The sequence below is a fragment of the Ceratotherium simum genome, chromosome X (genome assembly GCF_057802395.1).
Source record: "Ceratotherium simum simum isolate JZ-2026a chromosome X, ASM5780239v1, whole genome shotgun sequence".
In the NCBI taxonomy this organism is placed as follows: Eukaryota; Metazoa; Chordata; class Mammalia; order Perissodactyla; family Rhinocerotidae; genus Ceratotherium; species Ceratotherium simum.
This window is the reverse complement of record NC_141940.1, coordinates 85100108-85125191: the sequence shown is the minus strand read 5'-3', so window position 1 is coordinate 85125191 and position 25084 is coordinate 85100108. Positions and strand designations below refer to the sequence as shown.

Genomic DNA, 25084 nt, shown 5'->3' with positions numbered 1-25084 from the left:
CATCACCCCTGATCTGGTTCTTCCTCTCCTAGAGTCAGATACCCCATCGCCTTCCCACTCAGTCTGCCGGCCTGCACAGTAGCCTGTTTTCTAGCTACTCAGTATAGTCCTCCAATGTGCTCCCTTTGTTTTAGATTCCATGAATATCCTGGACCCTGAGGATGAGGAGGAGCACACTCAGGAAGAGGACAGCAGTGGCAGTAACGAGGATGAGGATGATAGTCAGGATGAAGAGGAGGAGGAGGAGGAAGATGAGGAAGATGATCAGGTGAGGGGGGACTGTGTTTGGGTTGGTTCAGACAACCTCTTCCATGGGAACACAGAGCTGGAGAAAACCAACAGTCTGGGTTGCTAGCCTCAGCGCCTCCCTCCCTCATGTGCAAATGTGGCCATGACACCAGACTTCAGAAAACCCTTACCTCCAGCAATTCTCCATCTCCTGTTTTCCCCTTAAGGAGGATGATGAAGGTGAAGAGGGAGATGAAGACGATGACGACGATGGCTCTGAAATGGAATTGGATGAGGATTACCCTGATATGAACGCTTCTCCCTTGGTCCGATTTGAGCGCTTTGACCGGGAGGATGATCTCATCATTGAGTTTGACAACATGTTCTCCAGTGCTAGTAAGATACAGGGGCTCAGCTGGGTTTTATCTCTTGATTCTTATACCTTCTCTAGGGTAAGCCAAGCAGTGAACCAGAGCAGCTATCAATCTGATGCAGACAGCACTTCATTTCCTATGCTGACTTCCTGGGGCAAGGGATATCTGAATCCATCTCTCTCAATAAGTGTATACTTAGAAGAAGGAATTGTGAGAGGCTGCTTTTGTTCTCTCCACCTCAGTAAATAGGCAGCCATTTAGAGCCTGGACAACTTGATGATTTGCTTGAATTTTTAAAAAGTGTGAGCTCAAGGCTGACTACATCAGGCACCCATGTGCATACTACAGTGACAGGGCAATCAATAATCCTTATGTCTGTAACACTGGATCTTGAGAGTTTGGATGGACACCTTTGAGCTTGGCATTGGGGACTAGATTTGAGCATATTCACTCTGTTCATCAAGGATGCATCTTTTCGGAGGAGAGAGTGAATCTCTTCTCTCCTCCCTCATCAACATCAGAGTTCCCTTTTAGCATCGAGTTCTTAAAATCAAGCTGTCTTAGGAAGGCAGGTCTTGACCCCAAATCATAAGCGTATTACGGCAGAAAACACTGAACTGTTCTGGTCTGTTATCTTGGCCAAGTAGTCTCTTACCTCTTTGAGCCTCAGTTTGTCACCTGTAAATAAAAAGTTGAAAAAGAAAAAAAAATAAAAAACGGGTTGGATTACATAATTTTCAAGATACCTTCTATTCTGTGATTTTCTTTGCGTTTTTGTGATTTCCATCAGTCTTCCTTACGTTGAGCCTCTTTCCATTCAGCAAATTGAGCAAATATATGAGGAGTGCCTACTGTGTCCTAGGTACTAGGGATACAGCAGTAAAAAAAAAAAAAACAGTCCTTTTCCCTTATAGGAGTTTAGGATCTATTAGGAATTATGCAGGCATTACATTGTAGTATGATAAGAAAGCACAGAGTAAAGGGTTGTTAAGCCAATCTGTAGAATCACAGGAAGTGGCATCTAGGCCAAGAACAAAAGAGAAGGTAAAGAAGAGGGAGAGGAGTCTTCAAGGTGGAGGGAACAGCATGTTTCTGAGGGGCCTAGAAGCATCACTGTGGCTATAGTGTGGAGAATGGATTGGGAGAAGGTACTATTTAGGAGGCTGTTGCAGTATCTAGGTGAGAGATGGTGGCATAAGCTATGGTAGTGTCAGTGATTGTAAATAAGGTGTGGGAATGAGGGAGAAAGGACAAAGCTCAGGTTTCCGTGTGAGGAGGTAAGGCCCAGGAGACATGGTTCTACTTGAACAACCATGGAAAAAATTTCTTTTGGGCACTGACCCCTTTGCATATTGTCCTTGCAGCAGACATCCCCCCATCCCCAGGAAATATCCCTACCACCCACCCACTGATGGTACGCCATGCAGACCACAGTTCCCTGACGCTGGGCAGTGGCTCCTCTACAACGCGTCTCACACAGGGCATCGGGCGCAGTCAGAGAACCCTAAGGCAGCTGACGGCCAATACAGGCCACACCATTCACGTTCACTACCCTGGGAATCGCCAGCCCAACCCTCCTCTTATACTCCAGAGGTGAGTTACAGAGAAGATTGTTGTGCTCACTGGGCTTCAGCATTGTCTTCACCCGGGGGAAACAGTCCATCACTTAGTGCTCTTATCACACACACAAATAATGTGTTTGTTCATTTCTTTGTGGATTATATGTGCAGCCTTTTGGGGAATACCAAATTGTATAACATGTCCTTTTGCTTAAATGTCGTATGCATATATTCAGCAATCATTAAGCATCTCATACCAAACACTTAACACTTTAGATATAGACAGGATAAGATCCTTACCCTCAGGTTTGGAGTTTAGTGGGAGAAACAATTTTAGAAGTGAAAGAAAGAGATACAGGTGTCATAGTGATCAACGTGCAGACTACAGTGGGTGTACAAGAGAGGTATTACATCCTAAAACAGTGCCTGGCATTATCAGCGACACTCACTCTGCCAGGAACTATGGAATAATATGCAACCTCAGCCCAAATAAAGTTTGCAAACTTATGGAATAGTTACAAAAGTAACTTAGGCTTATGTGTAGTATGATCAAGTTCGTAATAGTGTTAGGCATTTCCTAGAGGATGTAGAAAGGATCTCACTATAACAGATTGCAGGGCCCCTGTGGGTGTACAGTGACCATGGCATCCCACTTTCATTCTACAGGTTGCTTGGTCCCTCTGCTGCTGCTGACATCCTTCAACTGAGCAGCAGCCTTCCCCTACAAAGCCGGGGTCGGGCCCGCCTCCTGGTGGGCAATGATGACGTTCACATCATCGCGCGGTCTGACGATGAACTGCTGGATGACTTTTTCCATGACCAGAGCACAGCTACCAGCCAAGCAGGCAAGTTTGTCTGGTGAAAGGGAGGGTACAGTTTGTCAGATTCTACTTTTTCCCTGCTGAGGGAAAGCAGAACAGTATCTGCCCTGCCTGGAATAAACCCCATCTTATAGGAGCCAGAACCACTCAATGACTTAACCAAGAGTGACAAAAACTTTATTTTCTCTGGATACTTGTGATGTGCCAAACCTTGTGATAGATACCGGCTCCTGTTAGGAAAATACTGTAATTTTTGGATCAGTTGACACATGACGAGGCCAAGAGTCTTACTCTCCTTTGTTCCCCTACAGGCACCCTGTCCAGCATCCCCACAGCCCTGACCCGCTGGACAGAGGAATGCAAAGTTCTTGATGCTGAGAGCATGCATGACTGTGTTTCGGGTATGTGGCAGCTTGGTTATCAGGACAGTAGTGAGCCTTCCAGGGCTGGGACAAATGCATGGAAAGTTGTTGCCTTGGTTCTCTATGACCACAAGCTCTGCCTCGTAGCTTCTTCCCCCACCTCCCCTGAGCAGCCTCTGATCTTTGCTTCTTTGATCCAGTTGTTAAAGTGCCCATTGTCAATCACCTGGAATTTCTGAGGGATGAGGAGCTGGAAGAAAGGCGGGAGAAACGCAGGAAACAACTGGCTGAGGAAGAAACAAAGATAACTGACAAAGGCAAAGAAGATAAGGAGAACAGGGATCAGAGTGCACAGGTAATTCCCAAGGGCTGGGAGGATTCATCTTTGGCTATGTCTGCCTTAACTTTTAAACATTTTTGGCATATGTGTGTCACTAAGAGAGATTGAAAAATCCTAGGACATTCACGTTGAGCCTGAGAAATGATCCATTCCAAATTTACCATACACTCACATGGTTTTTAGGGCAAAGAATTCAAACACAGAGGGAAAATTATTTCTCCAGTGTCTTGCGGGGGAAAGCTGGAACCAGAACCAGAGCAGCTCCTGACTCACCAGTCACGTTCTGTAGTCTCTACTTTTAGTGACTGCAACTAGACAAGAAGAGTGACCTTGACTTAGCCCATGCTCTTGGTGGTTCAATTCCATTTCTCAGTGGATTGCCTTACCAAGTGTGGAGGGAACCTTACCAAGATGACCCCATTCCATCATTTGAATAAGTTAGGATTAGGCTTCAGATCAGAGAGAATATTCCTACCCAGAACCCCATCACCACATGTCATTTTTTAGGGCTTAATTTGTGAAATCTCAAGCATGATTTTGGTTTAGGAAGAATCTACCTACCTTTTTTTGAAACTTTTGGACCTTGAACAGTATAGCTATAAGATATATTAATAAGTAAAAGATGATAGAAATACAAAGAAATTGAAAGACTTTATTATACCCCACTTAGCAGTTAGAGGATATTGAAATGTTCAGTTATGATAACAAACTTGATCTAACCAAATACTTTTGTATGGAACTTTTACCTGACAAACGGTAACATTGTTTCAGACACATGAAAAGGGAGAGAAAGAAAATAAGCCAGCCTGGCATGTGATTGAAAAAGCTGGAATGAGCTCAAGGAAAGGAAATACGTATAGATGAAACTTCAAGACATTCTTGCTGGTCTCACAGTTGCGTTTAGGTCATGTCCTATGCTCAGCCCAGCTCTAAAGTGGTTTTTATTATGCTTTCCTCTCATTGTTCAGTCAGCCCCCTGGCAGTTTCCCCCTTGTCCCTAAGCCATCCTTGATTATGAGTGTGTATTAGAGAAATTGGAGATATATTTGCACACTAAAGTGCTCATCTTCCATCTAGGTCATTGAACTCCTAGATGGTGTATGAGGAGGATGGTGGCTATTATAATTGACCTCTACCTTATGTGCTTGCAAAGTCCCACACTGGTCTATCCCTTCTCTTTGTAGTGTACTGCATCTAAGACAAATGACTCCACTGAACAGACCCACTCAGGTAACTCTCCCTCCCTTTTCCTCATCTTATTAATTGGTTGACTCTCTTGCTCCTGATCCTTCCAAGTAGCTGGCCCAAGTGGGCTGAAGATCAACACTGGTGCTCTGTGAGATGAGGTAGTAGATTGTATAGTTTTAGGGTCATACCCCATCTTGGAGATAACTATACAGTCTACTGTCTTTCCCACGGTGGTACACTTCCCCTCCGATGTGCTCTGTTCAGGTTCTTGTTCTGATTATCCTATGCTGCATTCTGGCATGTGTAGTGAGGCCATGTGTCCTGTCCCCTTCGGTAACCACCATGATGTGATGCTTAACGAGAACACCTGATGACAGTGGTTCCCAAATGCCAGTCCTCAGTGGAAATGAACAAAATAAGGGAGGTTTAATGAGTTTTTCAGAAAGCTGAATTTATTCAATTTAAAGGACTGTTTTTTGTAGAGATTATATCCTTCCTAGTTCTTTGGTATCAAAATATTTTTGTTAAATGATATCGATGGGATTTTCTTTCTTACTTGGCTAAACTAAAAGTTTGGTAACCTTTTGTTAGTCTCTTTATATAAATTTTTTGTGTGTGGAATCTAAAAATCTAGGAACATTGTCTTGAACAATCTGCTTTTAGGAAAGTAGCTCTGTATGCTAAATGGTATTACTACTATTTGCTTTCTATTTCTCCTTCTAATTTACTTAATATCAGTAGCCATTTTTGTGATTCTAATAACTGGTCCATGTGGTATTATATGTCTCCCCCACCCCTATTTCCTCAGAACTTTCTTCTGCTTCCCTACACCTTCTGTCTCCTTTGGCACTTGAGTTGGGAAATGATTGTACCAAAGCCTTCACAATATTTTTTAAAGCAGTGAAAGAGGGTAGGTGTCCTGGTGCCCTTAATCTGGTGAAAGGTCTTTGAAAGGATCTGTCATCAGGTAAAATGGCCTTTTGCCTACTGCCCTTGCTAGAGGATTCTGCTCATGCCGGGGTGAGGTAGTAAGTTGTATTGTTGTGGGGTAGGGATATTAGGCCCCAATTAGAAGATAACTATACAACTTACTACTTTCCCTGATGTGTGGCATATTCACACTTAGTCTTGGCACTGTTGCATCCATCAGACAGAGTTGTGGAGGTTCTTTGGATAATCAAGACTGGAAGAAAAAAGGGAGATGGAAGGGGACAGGTGATATTTAGGGTGAGGCAAATATCATTATAAAGTGACTTGAACTCTTCTCCTTCCACCTGGGGCACAGAAAGGATTTAATTCTTAGGATCTATAAGGAGTCAGATCTCCCGTTCTTGGGACTAAGATAGCACTATGTCTTAGCCCCCATCCTGGGTATACCAGACCAGGCACAAGCTGTTTTCTAGGAGTAACTGGTGGTCCAGGGAAGTCCTGCATCACTGGCTTGGTGGGATACTTGTCAAGCCACATGTGCTGATTGAGTGCCTCCCTGGGTCCTTGGCTCATTGCCCCTTAACAACCCCATTGTCATTCTTTCCGAGAAAGATGGGACTCCTATGCCTGACAGCTACCCAACAACCCCATCTTCAACTGATGCAGCTACATCTGAGTCCAAGGAGACCCTTGTCACTCTGCAGCCCTCACAACAACCACCAACACTCCCACCCCCACCCTCCTTGGGAGAGATTCCTCAAGAGCTGCAGTCTCCAGCTGGAGAAGGGGGGAGCTCTACCCAGCTATTGATGCCTGTAGAACCAGAGGAATTGGGTCCCACAAGGCCAAGTGGAGAAGCAGAAACGACTCAGATGGAGTTATCCCCAGCTCCTACTATAAGTGAGTAGAATTTCAAGGTTTTGGGGAGGGTAGGAGGGAAGAATGGACATCTTTGTAGTTTCTCTTTACTTTCTTACTTTAGAGACATGGTAGAAGCTCAGGTTCTCACATAGTAGGATCTCAGCTTGCACATTAGCTTTCTTAGCTAAAGTTGAGGTTTCTTCTCTGTGTCTTCAAGTGATTATACATCTGAGTGTCTAATGATACTAGCGATGATGCCAACAGTTTGAGTTAATCACTCTGTTCCTGGGCTATGATGCCAGACTTATTATTTAATTTCTTTAAAAACAACTCTCCAAAGTAGATGGTGTTATCTCCATGAATAAACTGAAACTCAGAAGTGAAATAATTAGCCTAAGGTCACTCAGTAAGTGGTTGAGCTGAGATTAAAATCCACATCTGTGTGACTCTAAGGCTTGTTCTCCTTTAACAGTTCCAGGGATGGCAAGCACATGACCCCGCACATAGAGCTCTCCCATCCTGGCAGACACCATTTGTCTCATGGCACTATTTCCCACTGGTTTGAAATGGGGCCTCAAAATTCTTCTCAGCAGTGTTCCAACAGGGTAAATTGAAACCTGTTTGCCATCCCTGCTCTATACCATACTCCCTGTGATGTGCTCTGGAAAAACCTTAAGGTGTAGCAGTTTTTTCCTTCCAGGGACCTTGTTTGTTTAGATAAACAGAAACAACATGCATGTACAAATGGTGCCTACAGGGAATCTGAAAGTGATAGAATCCCTTACCTGGGATGCCTAGGGAATATTTTTCATAGGCATACCTGGAACGCTGTAAATGTTCAACAGATGATAGAAAAGGTTTGAGCTGAGCCTTTTAAAGCAGATAAGATTAAGGGGGAACGTCAGGCCAGCATAGAGTGATGATGGCGAAGTGAGAAATCTGATCTGGCTGCTGCTTAATTCGGCCCCATCTTCCAGGCAGAGAATCTAACCTCTCCATGTGACTTCCTCCTAGCCTCTCTTTCCCCAGAGAGAGCTGAAGATTCTGATGCACTGACGGCTGTCAGCAGTCAACTGGAAGGCTCTCCCATGGACACCAGCAGCCTGGCTTCCTGTACCCTGGAAGAGGCTGTGGGTGATACCTCAGCAGCTGGCAGTTCTGAGCAACCCACAGCAGGCAGCTCCACTCCTGGGGATGCTGCACCAGTTGTGACAGAAGTACAAGGCAGAGGTGATGAGTCAGGGGAACCTGTCCAGCCCCCTGAGGACAGGTAAGCACTGTGTGAGCAAGAGAAGGGCAGGATATGTTGGCAGGTGTTTCAAGCCAACATGTACTTGTTTATGTTTATACTTGTTAATATACTGTATAACTTATATTTGTTTATACTTGTTAACTAATGCACATGCTTGGTACACTGGGGGAATCAACCTAGCTTCTATGAGAAAGGGGTATTGTAGGAGTATTTTATAAATGGAAAAACACAATCTGGAGAACAACCTGAAAATGATTTCCTTCAGCTCTCCCCCTGCATCCTCTGAGAGTTCTTCCACCAGAGATTCTGCTGTGGCCATTTCTGGAGCAGATTCCCGGGGAATCCTAGAAGAGCCACTCCCTTCAACAAGCAGTGAAGAAGAAGATCCCCTTGCGGGTGAGCTCCATTGTGTGCTCAGGTCATCCTGGGGTTGTTTAGGTTTCTAGCAGCCTTTGCCATGAAAATGCCTACTGGTCAAACAGTTACATTCAGATGGAGGGCTGCATATGTACGGTGGGAGGACCAGCAGGAAGGGGATACTGACACTGCATAATGGAATGAGCCCAGGCTTTGGAGTCAAACTGATCTTAGCTCACATCCCCCTTCTGCCACCTCCTACCTTTAGGACCTGGGGACATTAACTTCTCTGATCCTCATTGATACTGAGGGGGGCTGGTGATAATTACATTGTGGGGTCTTGATGAAGGTTAAGTGATAGTGTACTCAGAGAACCTAGCACATAACAAGAGCTGTTCTGAGCCTAGGGAAGGTGGCTGGGCCTTCTCTGTGTGTCCTATGTCCTTTGCATGCAGTGAGGACAAATAAAGCTGGTTTCCCTCAAACAAGCTATGAGTTTCTTTCCTCCAAGTACATCTTAGGCATCAGTAGAGGGGTAAGTCCCTTCACATCTTGCATTTTCCCTCAGGTATCAGTCTCCCTGAAGGTGTGGACCCCTCTTTTCTGGCTGCTCTGCCTGATGACATCCGCCGGGAAGTCCTGCAGAACCAGCTGGGCATCCGTCCACCAACCCGGACTGCCTCCTCAACAAATAGCTCAGCTCCTACAGTGGTGGGGAATCCTGGTGTGACCGAAGTGAGCCCTGAGTTCCTAGCTGCTCTGCCTCCAGCCATCCAGGAGGAAGTATGTGAGCAGGGAGCTGGTGGTGCCAGGCTCCTGGCTGTGGGTGTGCCCCCATTGACTTCTTTTGCTCCATAGGTGCTGGCACAGCAGAGAGCTGAGCAACAGCGACGGGAACTGGCACAGAATGCCAGCTCAGACACCCCCATGGACCCTGTGACCTTCATCCAGACTCTGCCTTCAGACCTGCGTCGTAGCGTCCTGGAAGACATGGAGGATAGCGTGTTGGCCGTGATGCCACCTGACATTGCAGCTGAGGCTCAAGCCCTGAGGCGAGAGCAGGAAGCCCGGCAGCGGCAGCTCATGCACGAGCGGCTCTTTGGGCACAGCAGCACCTCGGCACTCTCTGCCATTCTCCGGAGCCCGGGTACAGAGGGAGGCAAGTGGGAGGGCTCTGGAATATCTAGCTTTGGCCACGTGGGGCTCTGTTGTTCTGTTTTGTATTGCTTGGACCAGGATCACCACCCCCTCCCCCATTTCAATTTCCTTTTTCTTTCCTTCCAGCTTTCACCAGTCGCCTGAGTGGCAACCGTGGGGTCCAATACACTCGCCTTGCCGTGCAGAGAGGTGGCACCTTCCAGATGGGGGGTAGCAGCAGCCATAACAGGTACCTTTTCCTGTGTTTTTTCACCTTGCCATCCCACCCCTTATGTCTGCTACTAGTCTCACTCCCTTAATTTATGGGTGGAGAGGCTGGATGACCTCTCTAGGATGTTTCCTTGAATGAGTTGGGGAGCCAGATCTTTGGATTCTGACTTCAGGAAGCCACACTTTTGGGTTAGTATAGCTACTGTAGACCATAATCACAAATAAGGCAGGCTGGCAGCAGGCACTAGCTATGGAAAGCTACCACAAGGAAAGCCACCTGCCTCCCATGCAAATAGAAAAACAGTGAACCACTTGCCTTGAGATTGTAGTGTCTAGGCTGCAGAAGTAGAGAGTTCATTATTAAACAGGCTGAAGCAGAGTGGACCCAAAATGCCAAAATGTGAAGGGAATGATCAGTCCCTATATAGCATGCAACCCCCTGGTAGTCTAGAGAAAGCAGAAATAAGCATCGTCTCCTAAGACTTGAGGTGCAGTCTGATTTTACTAATTGGTGATACAGACCTGGGCTGGAGTCTCTGCTCTTTTCTCAGTCATTGTGTGATGTAGGGCAAGTCATTTAACCTATTTGAGTGTCTTGTTCATCATCTCAAAAATAAGCGATTTTCTTGTCTTTACAGCAGCCCTGTGAGGAAGCTGTTGTAGACATTGTAGAGTGCCTGGTACATAGTAGGCACTCAAGAGGGCAGCTCTTGTTACTATTAAGAGCCCTTGGACTGGCACCCTCCTTTCTGGAGCCTCCCTAGAGGTGTCCGGCTCATCCTCTTCCCCTAGGCCTACACCTGATCCCAGAGCTCTAGTTAAAGTGTTACCCAGAAACCATGCTCTGTTCCAGGCCTTCTGGCAGTAACGTGGACACTCTCCTCCGCCTCCGAGGACGGCTCCTCCTGGACCATGAAGCCCTGTCTTGTCTCCTGGTCCTACTTTTCGTAGATGAACCAAAACTCAATACTAGCCGTCTACACCGAGTACTGAGAAATCTCTGTTACCACGCCCAGACTCGCCACTGGGTCATCCGCAGCCTGCTGTCCATCTTGCAGCGCAGCAGTGAGAGTGAGCTGTGCATTGAAACACCCAAACTCTCCTCAAGTGAGGAAAAGGGCAAAAAGTCAAGCAAGAGCTGTGGGTCAAGCAGCCATGAGAACCGGCCCCTGGACCTGCTACACAAGATGGAGTCTAAGAGCTCCAACCAACTTTCCTGGCTCTCAGTATCCATGGATGCAGCCCTAGGCTGCAGGACTAATATATTCCAGATCCAGCGTTCAGGGGGGCGCAAACATACCGAGAAACATGCAAGCAGCGGCTCCACTGTCCACATCCACCCCCAGGCTGCTCCAGTTGTCTGCAGACATGTTCTAGACACACTCATTCAGTTGGCCAAGGTGAGGAGCTTGAAGGAACCCAACTCCTGGGGATGGAAGAGGGGTGGCAGGCACAGCCTAGGTGAAATGTGAACTCTGAAGGAGATAGCAGGTCTTTCTTCGCTGTTAGTGCTGAGGCCTGTATTATTTCTGGGAAATTGTCTAGTAAATAACTTTGTGGGTTTTTTATCTTCACTCTTTACAATTTTTAAGCATTATCTCATTCAGTCATCAAAACAACCCTCAGCAGTCTGTATGATTGCCATTTTACAGATGAAGAATCTGGGATACAGAAATTTTTAGTAGCCTTGTCATGTGCCTAGTAAGTGATGGAGCTGGCTAGACCTAGAACTTAATTCAGCCTTCTTTTTAATAAGCATTGCTGCCATTTGTTGAGGGCCTGCCTTATGACAGGCACTATGTAAAATACATTATCTATTTTAATCTCAACAATTGCAAGACAGTGTAGATGTCCTCCCCATTTTATAAGTATAGAGACTGATGCTCAGAAAAGTTTGCTAATTGTCTGTTTCCCTACAAAGCCCTTGTTTTTTTCTCTAGGCTGTTTCACCGTCAGTTGGATAAAACTCATATGTGATGTCTCCCATGTTACCAAAGTTGTCAAAAGGAGTGGAGAGTCTAGGAACCCATCCTCTTTCCTTGTCAGGAAGATGTATTTTCTATGTAGACCCTCTAGACCAAGCCTTTCCTTTTCCCCGCAGGTGTTTCCCAGCCACTTCACACAGCAGCGGACCAAAGAAACAAACTGTGAGAGCGATCGGGAGAGGGGCAGTAAGCAGACCTGCAGCCCATGTTCTTCACAGTCCACCAGCAGTGGCATTTGCACAGACTTCTGGGACTTATTGGTAAAACTGGACAACATGAATGTCAGCCGGAAAGGCAAGAACTCTGTGAAGTCAGTGCCAGTGAGCGCTAGCGGTGAGGGGGAAACCTCTCCATACAGCCTTGAGGCCTCTCCACTGGGGCAGCTCATGAACATGTTGTCACACCCAGTCATCCGCCGGAGCTCTCTCTTAACTGAGAAACTCCTCAGACTCCTTTCTCTCATCTCAATTGCTCTCCCAGAAAACAAAGTGTCGGAAACACAGGCTAATTCTGGCAGCAGTGCTTCCTCCACCACTGTTGCCACCTCAACCACATCTACCACCACTACCACTGCCGCCTCCAGCACACCCACTCCCCCTGCTGCAACCACCCCTGTCACTTCTGCTCCAGCCCTGGTTGCTGCCACGGCTGTATCCACCATTGCCGTAGCCACTTCGACCACAGTGACTACCCCCACGACTGCTACCACTACTGTTTCAAGTAAGTGTGGATGTAGGCTGGGAGCTGTGGGGTATATACACCCACCTCACCCCCCACTCCCCCATCCAGGTATTCCTCCCTAAATTATAGCGATCGGCTTGGTTTGTGTTTGTGAGAGCCAAATGTGTTCATTCTCACCCTCATCAGTCCCAGTTCTCTCCGTGTTCCCCTCCCTTCCTTTCTCTCTCTCCTTCTCTCCTTCTCACACAAACACACACACACACACACACACACACACACACACACACACACAGAGACACTCCTGTGAAGAACAGCAGGCATTCACTGAATGTGACTTCCCCTAAGCTAAGCACCAAAAGGAGGAGAGAGAAAGTCCCTATTGTTAAAGAATTTCAAGCCTGGTTGAGGAAGCCAGTTCTCAGAGGAAAGAGTTGAAGAGCAGGAAGGATGCAGTGTGAATCAGGGTAGAACAAAGGAGCCGTACCATCCCAAAAAGTAAAGGGAATGAGCCCTGCAGCAGACTAGTAAGAATAATTTGAAGAAGTAGGTTTTGAAGAGGGGGCTTTCAGAGGGGCTCTCATGGTAGGGGAACAGTTGAGAGAAATTTCTGGGATTCTTTGTCACTTTAGAAGGTACAGTCATAAGAGTCCTTGGCATCCCAAGTCATTTGGATTTGGCTTTGGTGGGTGGATCTTCATTTTCACTACTTTCCCATTTTGAAGCTCTGGACAGTTGAGCGATTCCTTGGTTCTGCCACTTAAGTCTCTGGCATGTGAGTTGCGGAGGCTTACAGTGTTCCATCTGTTTCTTCAAAGCTTCTACTACTACTAAGGCCAGCAAATCTCCAGCGAAGATGGGTGATGGGGGCAGCAGTAGTGCAGACTTTAAGATGGTGTCCTCTGGCCTCACTGAAAACCAGCTACAGCTCTCTGTGGAAGTGAGTCCAAGCTCTTCTGACCTCCCAAGGTTGGGGGAGGCAATGTAGACGGGGATAGATAATATTTTCGTTCTTAAGTTTAGGCTTACCCCTTCCCCCTTCTTTTTCCCAGGTGTTGACATCCCATTCTTGTTCTGAAGAAGGCCTAGAGGATGCAGCCAATGTGTTACTGCAGCTCTCTCGGGGCGACCCTGGGACCCGGGACACTGTTCTCAAGCTGCTACTGAATGGAGCCCGCCATTTGGGTTATACCCTTTGTAAACAGATAGGTAATGATAGGTGTAAAGCATTCTGTCTTTCTGAAACCTTCCACTTAGGTGTCAACTCTTCCTGGAAGCCTTCCCTGAACTCCCAGGTTGAATCAAACTCTTCTATGCTTCTATAGCACAGCCCCCATGCTCTCTTCTGTCACAGCACTGATAATACTGGGTTGTCCTCTGTCTTAGTCTGCTCAGTTGTTCTTTGAGAGCAAGGCTGGGCTTCTCTCTGCCTTCCCAATGCCTGGCATACAGCAGGTAATTGGTGCTTAGTGAAGGAAAATGAGTATGTGTATGACCAGCAGTGCCCTCTTGCTTCTCCATTCTGGGCATTCATAAGAGCCCTATGATGAGCCTACTGAGACAGTTTTGCCACCTCACAGGTGCACTTACACTATGTTCAGGCTCAGGAATTGAGAATCAGAGTAATACCCTCTGCCTTTGTGCAGCTTTGAGAGTACAGAAATTCTAAGAACACTGGTAAGTCGTCTAGTTTTAGTCTTCTTCTTTCCTGTTTTACCAAGAAGAAAACTAAAACTCAGGGTGATAAAGTGATTGAATCAAGGGAGTAGAGCCAAATTTTCTTTCAGCATTAGAGTGTCTCTGCTCTCTCCCACCCTCGTCCCAATCATGGGTCTCCCTAGATCTCAGCTACCTGCTTGATTATCTCCTTCTCACAAATGTCCCTGGAACTGAGGGAATATAAGAGTTGATTGGACTGTGTGGCCTAGGGTATTCTTTGGTGCATCCGCATTATAAGGTTCTTCCAGAAGACGCCTGTGACCTTTCTTGACTGCTACCGTTTGTTTGTTTGTTTATTTTTGTGAGAGGAATATCAGCCCTGAGCTAACATCCATGCCAATCCTCTTCTTTTTTTACTGAGGAAGACTGGCCCTGGGCTAACATCTGTGCCTGTCTTCCTCCACTTTATATGGGACACCGCCACAGCATGGCCTGACAAGCGGTGCATTGGTGCGTGCCCGGGATCCCAACCCAGGCTGCCAGCAGCTGAGCACACGCACTTAACTGCTACGCCATAGGGCCAGCCCCTGCTACTATTTATTCAACACCCATGGGCCAGGCAGTGTCCTAGGCACTCTACTACACAGTTAACTCCTAATTCTCAAAGAAGCCTTGTGAGGTTCAGCAGTATTAGTCTCATTATTAAGATGGGTAAGCAAACAGGCAGAGAGGTTAAGCAGTTTGCCTGAGATTACCACAAAAACCTCAGAAGTTCAAGCCTCCAAGACATACTTTTTCCCCTCTACATTGAGCTACATTTCCTGTAAATTCAACAGATTCTTGAGGCCGAGTAAATCAGTGGTCCCTGGGTGGCTGATCCGTGAGCACACATAATAAGATGAATAGAGCAAAATTCCTGTTCACTCCAGCTTCTCTGCAGCTGAGCAAAGAGGATGTCCTGGGCAGGTTTCTTGGAAAGATTTGGTTTTCAGCTGCTTCACTAGGGAAGTCACTGAGCACTTGCTGGCTCTTCTGCCTGCGCAGGTACCCTTCTGGCTGAGCTACGAGAATACAACCTAGAACAGCAGCGGCGAGCCCAGTGTGAGACCCTCTCTCCTGATGGCCTGCCTGAGGAGCAGCCACAGACCACCAAGCTGAAAGGCAAAATGCAGAGCAGGTGGGTAGTAGCCACCCATTTGGCTGTGGGGCTGGAATCTGGGATGTTCTGAAAGGTGTCTCTTGATGGTTTCCTGATTATTGCCTTTTTTCCAATTTGTGAGATTTCCTTCTGTGATCCCTTATCCCTCTGGTTGACACCAGAAAGCCCTGCTTGCTCTGGGTGTTTATGCTCTGATGCTGTCAATATACGCAAGCCACCTCTACACTATCCAGGTTTGACATGGCTGAGAATGTGGTAATTGTGGCATCTCAGAAGCGGCCTCTGGGTGGCCGGGAGCTTCAACTGCCTTCTATGTCTATGTTGACATCCAAGACATCTACCCAGAAGTTCTTCTTGAGGGTACTGCAGGTCATCATCCAGCTCCGGGACGACACACGCCGAGCTAACAAGAAAGCCAAGCAGACAGGCAGGCTAGGTATGGAACTGGAGTGTCCAGTTGAGGGACAGGGTTGGTGGTGGAGAACCCAGAGTCCCTGGAGGGCAGAACTTAATGTCATGTCTCCTTCCTGTTTGACCTTTCCAAGAGGAAGCGATGATCTTTTCTTAAAATGTTGATGGCTGTATTCTGTATCTCACTTGAGCTGTCTGCATGGGAAATTCATTAGAACAAGTGGGAATTAATGGGGAATGGGAAACTGGCAAGGAAATTGGGGGTGGATCTTTTGCTGAACAAGATTTAACTCACTAAGTGTGCCTCCTTTCTACTTTCTTGATCACTCCTGACTAAAACATTGAAGCCATGTTGCCTCAGCCGTGGCCTGCCAAATCCTCCCTCTTTCCTCCTGTCCCACAGAACCCTCTCACCTGCCACCATCCGTCTGCCTAGCACTATGTCCCCTGCCCTTATCTGTAACAGTAGCTCTCAGTGCCTGATGATGAGCACTCTGAAGCTGCCTGAGCTAAAGCTCAAAGACGTCAGCAAGATGCCCTGTGGCAGCCCACAAGACAGGAGAGAGAAGGTTGGGCATTTTCTCTTCCTACATTTTATATCTTGCCTTCTTTTTTCTTTCTCCCAGGTTCCTCCGGTTTAGGCTCAGCTAGCAGCATCCAGGCAGCTGTTCGGCAGCTGGAGGCTGAGGCTGATGCCATTATACAAATGGTACGTGAGGGTCAAAGGGCGCGGAGACAGCAACAAGCAGCAACGGTTAGCATGATGCCTGTGGCCCCTCATTCATTTGTCTCTCCCCTCTCCCCAACCACATCATCAGTGGGGTTTCACTGCCCTTACCTTGTATGCTTTTGCATCAAGTTTGCTATATGAATGCTTCTGGACAAGGGGGTTACTTTTTGTTGGTGTTTTCTTTACTGTTTGTTCATTGGTTTGTTGGTTTGGTTTGGTTTGATTTGATTTAAAGCTTGGCCATCATACCCCCCTCCCAGCTATCCAGTGAACAGTGGCGCTTTTGCAAACTGCATAATGCTAAGTGTCTGGGTTCTGAGGGGATGTGGGGTGAAGATTTTTCAGTTTCATGGAACAATGGAGGTACATCAGAGACATCTCAGGAATCCTGCCCTTGAAAGTCCCTCAAGCTTGGTACACATCCCATACAGCCTCTTCTGGCTATGGCTGGTCCCTCCACCCTGGCCTCTGCCTCTATTTTCCGTACTGGCTTGGCACCTAGGCACTCAGACACTTTTAGGAGGAAACTTTCAGGTTCCTAGGTAGCCAGCTCATTGTTGGGATCCCAGCACAGATTGGCTGCGGGAAAAGCCTGGCATCACGTATGTATGCTGTGGCACTCTCTCATTGTTTTCCTGTCCTTGCAACATGCAAGTCACTTTCCCAAGATTTGGGAAATAAAGGTATCTTGAGGCCTGGTTTTTCTCTGTATATAATTAACTATTACACAGTATGATTTCATTGAGCATGCTGGGAACAGCCTAGAATTTGAGGGCCACAACTCCAGCAGGGTACAAAGGGAAAATAGTAGCTGTTATTCCGCAGTATTTTTTCTGCCCAGTCTCTTTCCCACGCCTGATAGGACTGATGTTGGCTTTTTAAATAATCCCACCCATCAAAGATTGCGCTCATTCCTCTATTATTTCCCCTTTTGTGAACAAACAGAAACGAAGAGCAAACCTACCTTCTGCCCATCCTAAGTTGTATATGTATATATATGTAAACTGTACCCAGAAGAATTCTTGAAGTCTGTATCCAGGAGGCTCGTGTCTGACTGAACATAGGTCTGGAGTAGAGTGGAGGCAATGCAGGCATTCAGGAACCTCTTTGAAAAAGCTTGCTAGCTAAGGGTGGAGGACAGCAAAGGAGATGGGAAGGCCATTCTTCTGTCCTGGGGAGTTACAGAGCTTCCTGATCAGATATGGGAAGCTTCTTTCCAAGCTTATGATGTGTGAGAAGTAGTAGAGCCAGCCTCTAGCCTGTCCTTGAGGAAAACAGAGTTGCACCCTTTATGTGACTTTGTCTCCCTTTTATCCAGTCGGAGTCAAGCCAGTCAGAGGCATCTGCCCGAAGGGAGGAGTCACCCATGGATGTGGACCAGCCATCTCCCAGTGCTCAGGATACTCAGTCCATTGGTCAGTACTACTTCCCATTTCCAGCCCAGCAAAAGGGAGAGCCAGTCTTCATGGAATGTCTGCTGGATCCTCTGCTCTCAACATACATAAGCTCAGTGTTTTCCGATTTGTTCTAGTGAACGCTGGTTTCTGTAAATGTTCATAGGCATTTACCAACCAAGATCACTAACCATCACCACCTCACCCTCGTTGGAGATTCATAGCACACATTGCAATCCCTGTAGTAAAGAAACTGTGATATGATATTACACATGGAGACGGCATGTGTTTGAGTCTTGGCTCCCCCGTTTATTCGCTCTGGGACCTAAGGCAAACCTCTTTGCTTCAGTTTCCTCGTTTAAAATAGAGATGTTCATAGTTAGGATTGAACAGGTTAACACATGTATATAGCACTTAGAGCAGTACCTGACACACAGTAGATGGTGTTATTAGCAACATTTCTCAAAGTTAATTGCACGTAGAATACTTTTGGCACTGTTTTAACACATTCCTAGGGGATAGTGTTGTCGTAGGATGTCCATTTTTTAAATACATTAAAGCATTTAATAATCCACAGGGTCTCTGGGAGCTAATGAGGCAGTGAGTAGACCAGTGAGTAGTGCTGTCTGGTAGAATTGGCCTGCAATAACCACTAGCCGTATGTGGCTATTGAGCACTTGAAATGTGGCTAGTGTGAGGAACCAAATTTTGTATTAATTTAAATTTAAATGCCATCCACTATAGGACTAGAGTTTGCTCTCAGGCGTAGCTCAATATTCCTCAGTGGCTAGTGGGCCAGTCTCCTTGATCTGTCTAATGGCTTGTGCATTTGATCTGGGAGAAATCTAAATGAAGGAAAAAACCTCAAAGGCTTTCTGACTCTCTTCTCTATGTGCCTTGTAGGCTCAGATGGAACCCCACAGGGGGAGAAAGAGAAGGAGGAGAGGCCACCTGAGTTACCCCTGCTCAGTGAGCAGCTGAGCTTGGATGAGCTGTGGGACATGCTGGGAGAGTGTCTAAAGGAACTGGAGGAATCCCATGACCAGCATGCGGTGCTAGGTGAGTTGTGGCCCGAGGGCTCAGGTCCCAACCCACTGATCTTTTCTGGGGCCCTTCCTGCCAGCTTAATTTTCTTCCTTCCAGGTCACCCCCATCCGTCAGTGTCTCTTTAATGAGAATTCAAAGGAGAGGTTTTTTTTCTGCTTCAGTGTCAGAAAAAAAGATTTACCTTCTCTTTTAGTAGCTGGTATCTTACTTTTTATAGACCAGGGGAATCTTTATAACTGGTTAACTATCCTATTTTTCTTGGACTTAAGGAAGCTGTGACCTCCTCTGTGGCTTCATTTTTCTATGCTACCATTATATTTCTCCTGCAAGTTTTTATTATTTCTTCTTCTATATACTTTTGTAATTTGGTTATGAAGGTGAAGAGGTTTGTATGTTGAAATTTGTGAAGTAAAACATCGCTTCCTTATTCCTACCCCCAGTGTTACAGCCTGCTGTCGAGGCCTTTTTTCTGGTCCATGCCACAGAGCGGGAGAGCAAGCCTCCTGTCCGAGACACCCGTGAAAGCCAGCTGGCGCACATCAAGGACGAGCCTCCTCCACTCTCCCCTGCTCCCTTAACCCCAGCCACTCCTTCCTCCCTTGATCCATTCTTCTCCCGGGAGCCTTCGTCTATGCACATCTCCTCAAGCCTGCCCCCTGACACGCAGAAGTTCCTTCGCTTTGCAGGTATAGGGAACTCTTAAGTCCCTGAATGTAGAAGGCTTTTTTTTTTTTTTTTTTTTTTTACAGGGTCATTTCATACATTTTATCCTTGGCTGATTCGGGGGGCGGGAGCCTGAGAGAAAGTAAGGCTAGTGAGGTGTAGGGCTCAGGTCTGGAAGCCCTTGTGTGTTGCACTCTTTTTTTCCTGAAATGAGGAAAAAGAGAGTTGCTAGCTGATTGGCTGTCATCCAGTCTTCTGGGACCCATGATGTGCTGATTCCTGCTGTCCTTGCTCCCCACAGAGACTCACCGCACTGTGTTGAATCAGATCCTACGGCAGTCCACCACCCACCTCGCTGATGGGCCTTTTGCTGTCCTGGTAGACTACATTCGTGTCCTCGACTTTGATGTCAAGCGCAAGTATGAGCCCTGGATGTTGGGGGGTTTAGGAACTCTCCAAATGGTATCTCCCCTCCCAGAAGGGAGCCAAAGTTCCTCCTGGGGCAGTGTTTTCAGGGAAAGAATTTTCCCTTGGTGGTAGTCCTTGGAATGGTGCTGGGCAGAAGGGAAGAGACTCATCTGTGCCACTGACAGTCATTACACCTAAATACTCCCTGGCCTTCTCCATCCCAGTCTCCATTCTTCATCAGAGAAATGCGAGCCTTTGTCTACCACATGATTTCTAAAGTCCTAGTCCATCCTTTGGAGAGGTACAGGGGGTGCAGGTAGCCATAGTACATTTACAGCAGGGACCTCCACAAAACTCCTGTCATCCCTACCCTACCCTTCTCTTCCTTTGTGTACGCCTACACGTGCTTACCTGCTTTTTGCAGAAATTCCATGCTGCAATCTCTGTGGGCCCTTATTTGGTGGAGATGGGAAAAATTTAGAGTTGGTAGTTAGTAATCTACCTCTCCCAACTATTGGGCATTTCCGTAGGGGAACAGGTAGGGAGCAGGGATCAAAGTGTTTGTGGGGGATGGAGCATCCTTGTGCATCTTCATCCTAATCAGGCAAACAGAAGGTTACTTTGCCAACCCAATCTTATTCTCCTTCCTTTCCTACCTCCCAAGATATTTTCGGCAAGAGCTGGAGCGTTTGGACGAGGGGCTCCGGAAAGAAGACATGGCTGTGCATGTCCGTCGTGACCATGTGTTTGAAGACTCCTATCGTGAGCTACACCGGAAATCCCCTGAAGAAATGAAGAATCGATTGTAAGAGCCCAGAGCAGGGCCGGCCCCGTGGCTTAGCGGTTAAGTGTACGCGCTCCGCTGCTGGCGGCCCGGGTTCGGATCCCGGGCGTGCACCAACGCACCGCTTCTCCGGCCGTGCTGAGGCCGCATCCCACATACAGCAACTTAGAAGAATGTGCAGCTATGACATACAACTATCTACTGGGGCTTTGGGGGAAAAAATAAATAAATAAAATTATTTTAAAAAAAAGGCCCAGAGCAGAGAACAGGCAGGATGGGAGAGTGGGGGCCCTTTCTATGTGATAGTGAAGGCTTACTCAGGCCCCAGATGTGCAAGGGAATTCAGGGAGGTGCTGCCCTCCCCAGTAGGAATTCCCAATAGGAATCTGGCTTAGATAATCTCATTGAGCTGTCGCCCATATTTTTGGCCTGGTCTCGTGAGACTGGTCTTCTGCTTGCTGGCTGGCCTTTGAGCTGAGCTACCCAACAATTCCCAGACAGACAAAAGAGTCTTTAGCGTTTACAAAGAGACACCTGATCTGAGCTTTGCGGAGAGAGCTTTCTCCGTTCTTACACTAGGAACGAGAAGCCTGCTGCACGTGGTACCTGGGTTGGGGGGGACCACACTTGGATGAGTGGCCCCCCACCAAATTGGTAATCACTCACTGGTGATTCTGAAACCACTTAGAGGAGATCAGCAATTTGCAGTATCAAGTGTTGTGGGAGCTGATGAGACAATAGACCTATTGGAGTAGTTTGATGCTCCTGACCGCAGGAACTTGATTCATCCCCTCCCTCGTGGCGTGGGCTCACCATCCATGTAACCACATAGGAAGTCAGAGGCTTCTGAGACAGACTGGGCCCTGCTCCTCCACCTCCAAATCCTTATAGACATCGGACTCGGGGCTCGCTCTCTCTGACACCACTTGACGACTCCTCTCCCTGCTTTCCCTAAGTGAGGCCTCATTTAAGGCCTCTATACCTTTCCTGTTGGTGTTTTCTGGAATATCAATGAGTCTTTACTGATACAGCAGGATCTCTCTTCTATCAATGGTGCCCTTTTTTGTTCAAGATCCCTGCCCCTCCTCTGGGCTCTCCTGACACTGTACATTCACCTCTGTCCTCTGTCCCTGTGCTCTGCAGCCACTGCTTCACTCACTCACTTGGGTCATGCTGCGTAAATGAGTGGATTTGTCCTGGGCTTTCTGTACATTTCTCTTTCTGCTCTCTTATACAGGTATATAGTGTTTGAAGGAGAAGAAGGGCAGGATGCTGGAGGGCTCCTGCGGGAGTGGTATATGATCATCTCTCGGGAGATGTTTAACCCTATGTATGCCTTGTTCCGTACCTCACCCGGTGATCGGGTCACCTACACCATCAATCCATCTTCCCACTGCAACCCCAACCACCTCAGCTACTTCAAGTTTGTGGGACGCATTGTGGCCAAAGCTGTATATGACAACCGCCTCTTGGAGTGCTACTTTACTCGGTCGTTCTACAAACACATCTTGGGCAAGTCTGTCAGGTGAGGATGTGACACAGTCCTGGGACTGTCTTCAGTCCTGGGAATCAGATCCTGTTCTTGTGTTCCACCCCAGTCCATGACCCTAATTGTTTTTCTAGATATACGGATATGGAGAGTGAAGATTACCACTTCTACCAGGGCCTGGTTTATTTGCTGGAAAATGATGTCTCCACGCTAGGCTATGACCTCACCTTCAGCACTGAGGTAGGTCAAGAAATCCTGACCGCAGCTTATGCCAGCTAGTCTAGGAAACCCATTCCAGGATCACCCTTAAACTGGCGTTGGGTAACCTCTCCTCGTTCTAAGGAAGCATCTCGACTGTTTTTTTCTTTTGCTGAGGAAGATTCACCCTGAGCTAATATCTGTGCCAGTCTTCCTCTGTTTTGTACATGACTCACTGCCACAGCATGGCTGCCAAGGGGTGGTGTAGGTCCACACCCGGGAACCTAACCTGGGCCTCTGAAGCAGAACACGCTGAACTTAACCACTAGGCCACAGGGCCAGCCCCACATCTCTATTTCTTAAAGTCCCATGCCTCCTTCCTGATCCAGCAGAGAGCAGTGGGTATTTGTATGAGACATCACAAATAGAAAAACCAAAATTTTTAAAACAATCCAGGCTGTTTTCCTATTTTCCCTAGGAAAACATTTATTTAAAAAGTGTTCCGTATATTATTCTTCATTCCCAAAGGTAGTTCATTGTAGAGAGAAATTGTACAAATAGAGATAAATGAAAAACAAAAATTTTTTGTGTGTGTGTGTGTGAGGAAGATCAGCCCTGAGCTAACATCCATGCTAATCTTCCTCTTTTTGCTGAGGAAGACCGACTCTGAGCTAACATTTATTGCCAATCCTCCTCCTCTTTTTTTTTTCCCCAAAGCCCCAGTAGATAGTTGTATGTCATAGTTGCACATCCTTCTAGTTGCTGTATGTGGGACGCGGCCTCAGCATGGCCGGAGAAGTGGTGCGTCGGTGCGCGCCCAGGATCCGAACCCAGGCTGCCAGTAGCGGAGTGTGCACACTTAACTGCTAAGCCACGGGACCGGCCCCAAAACAAAATTTTTTTAAGGTTACTCTTCCCCCAAATTGTTTTCCACGAAGATTATGTTGTGTTACATTACATATGTTAGCCATGCCCTTTTCCCTTTTACCATTGACACTTTGCTTACTTTCAGCCTTTATGTGTTTTAGGGCCAACCCTTTGGCCTTTCCCTATTAGGAAGTTATGAGCTCATGAGAAAAGTCACTGTTTTTTTATGACTTTGCTTTGTCTCTCTGCTCAGGGCATGGCAAAGAGTTTAGGGTGTGTTCTCAGGTATCTACGTAAGTCCCATCTTAGACCAAACCTGATACGCATGACTGGTGTTTTGGGTATTCTAGGTCCAAGAGTTTGGAGTCTGTGAAGTTCGTGACCTCAAACCCAATGGGGCCAACATCTTGGTAACAGAGGAGAATAAGAAGGAGTATGTACACCTGGTGTGCCAGATGAGAATGACAGGTAGGGGAAATGTCCCTTAGACCTCTTGTTGCTCAATATGGGAAGAGATCAAGCCTCACATGTTTCACAGACATTATTTCTTCTCTTCCCCTTTGCCAGCCACAAATGCCTTGCACAAAAGGAGTCCAAAAACCTGACCAATAATACTTCCCTTCATCCACCATCACACAGGGGCCTAGAAACAGTAGTAGGTGAGGCAGGCAGACCAGTCAGCATCCTAGTAGCGGCAGGAGCCAGACTGGGGATCTCTGATCTCTAACAGTTGTGCAAGTTCAGATGCCACATGGCTTGTTGGTTCTCTTCCAGGAGCCATCCGCAAACAGCTGGCAGCTTTCTTAGAAGGCTTCTATGAGATCATTCCAAAGCGCCTCATTTCCATCTTCACTGAGCAAGAGTTAGAGCTGCTCATATCAGGACTGCCCACAATCGACATTGATGATTTGAAATCTAACACTGAATACCACAAGTACCAGTCCAACTCTATTCAGGTGAGCTGCTGCTGGCATCCCTCCCCATATCCCTAAGCAGTGCTAGTTTGTATGACACCAAATAAACTAGTACTCTTAGGAGAAGGGGTTTGTGGATGACAGCCTACCTATACCTAACTCTTCTTCTGGAGCATATTTTCAGGTGATGTTCTTGCTCATCTTATGAATGGAGGAACTGAAGCTCGTCTCAAAGAAGAGACTTGTCTAAGATGCCACACCCCATCCCCCTTCCTTCCAGGAGCTCTCTACCTAACTCTGGCTTCTTGTGTCCCTTTCTGCAGATCCAGTGGTTCTGGAGAGCATTGCGTTCTTTCGACCAAGCTGACCGTGCCAAGTTCCTTCAGTTTGTTACGGGTACTTCCAAGGTGCCCCTGCAAGGCTTTGCTGCCCTTGAAGGCATGAATGGCATTCAGAAGTTTCAGATCCATCGAGATGACAGGTCCACAGATCGCCTGCCTTCAGCTCACACATGGTAAGAGGAAGGGTTTGTTTTCCTTTTCAGCATTCAGATTGAGTTTGCATATTTGCCGCTTCTAGGCCCTTAGCCAAGGTCAGGAACCCAAATCTGGCCCCAGCTACCCTGGACCTGGGGTAGCTCACAATTTGGTGGTTTTGTGGAGAAGGTGATGTTTGAGATGTGAAGCTGGCCCAGACTCACAGTGAGGCTGGGGAGGCATTGTAGGTGAACACCACCACATGACAGCATGGTATATTCCAGGGCTCAGTCTGGCTGGAGCAAGGAGTTGCAAGGAGCAGAAGGCTAAAGAATTCGGCAGATGTCAGATCACCCTGAATGCCTCCTTGGAGCTTGCGAGTTAGCCCCTAGGCAAGTCCTTGGTGTTTAAGGAGGAGTGACAGGGTCAGATTTTATGTTTTAGGTGCCTGGTGGCCAGTAATGGGGACAGATTACAGGAGAGCAGACCAAGCTAGGACAAGATTGGGAGTCTGCAGGAAGCAAGGAGTAGGTTCCCTCAGGAAGCAGAGGTCAAGTGGGCACCATGGGAACACAGGGATTT

The 25084-nt window shown here is 47.1% G+C and overlaps 1 protein-coding gene across 14 annotated transcripts in view; it reads left to right on the top strand.

The window, feature by feature from the left end:
- The window catches only part of HUWE1 (HECT, UBA and WWE domain containing E3 ubiquitin protein ligase 1), a 150697-nt gene that overhangs the window by 124928 nt on the left and 685 nt on the right, over positions 1–25084 (top strand). For 10 of the 14 annotated variants that reach the window (XM_087426894.1, XM_014779713.2, XM_087426897.1 and 7 more), the window contains 30 exons: positions 135–268; positions 456–624; positions 1967–2195; positions 2828–3006; positions 3294–3383; positions 3545–3699; positions 4869–4914; positions 6415–6702; positions 7678–7933; positions 8181–8311; positions 8841–9055; positions 9131–9419; positions 9557–9659; positions 10494–11040; positions 11742–12345; positions 13122–13243; positions 13356–13512; positions 15007–15139; positions 15355–15557; positions 16159–16286; positions 17581–17677; positions 18560–18715; positions 19144–19389; positions 19668–19785; positions 20439–20579; positions 21796–22083; positions 22182–22287; positions 23463–23580; positions 23887–24068; positions 24350–24540. In XM_087426894.1, the coding sequence (XP_087283020.1) occupies positions 135–268; positions 456–624; positions 1967–2195; positions 2828–3006; positions 3294–3383; positions 3545–3699; positions 4869–4914; positions 6415–6702; positions 7678–7933; positions 8181–8311; positions 8841–9055; positions 9131–9419; positions 9557–9659; positions 10494–11040; positions 11742–12345; positions 13122–13243; positions 13356–13512; positions 15007–15139; positions 15355–15557; positions 16159–16286; positions 17581–17677; positions 18560–18715; positions 19144–19389; positions 19668–19785; positions 20439–20579; positions 21796–22083; positions 22182–22287; positions 23463–23580; positions 23887–24068; positions 24350–24540 (5821 nt within the window). The remainder of the gene's footprint in view (positions 1–134; positions 269–455; positions 625–1966; positions 2196–2827; positions 3007–3293; positions 3384–3544; positions 3700–4868; positions 4915–6414; positions 6703–7677; positions 7934–8180; positions 8312–8840; positions 9056–9130; positions 9420–9556; positions 9660–10493; positions 11041–11741; positions 12346–13121; positions 13244–13355; positions 13513–15006; positions 15140–15354; positions 15558–16158; positions 16287–17580; positions 17678–18559; positions 18716–19143; positions 19390–19667; positions 19786–20438; positions 20580–21795; positions 22084–22181; positions 22288–23462; positions 23581–23886; positions 24069–24349; positions 24541–25084) is intronic. The other 4 variants (XM_087426900.1, XM_087426898.1, XM_087426904.1 and 1 more) reach the window with 1 other exon arrangement.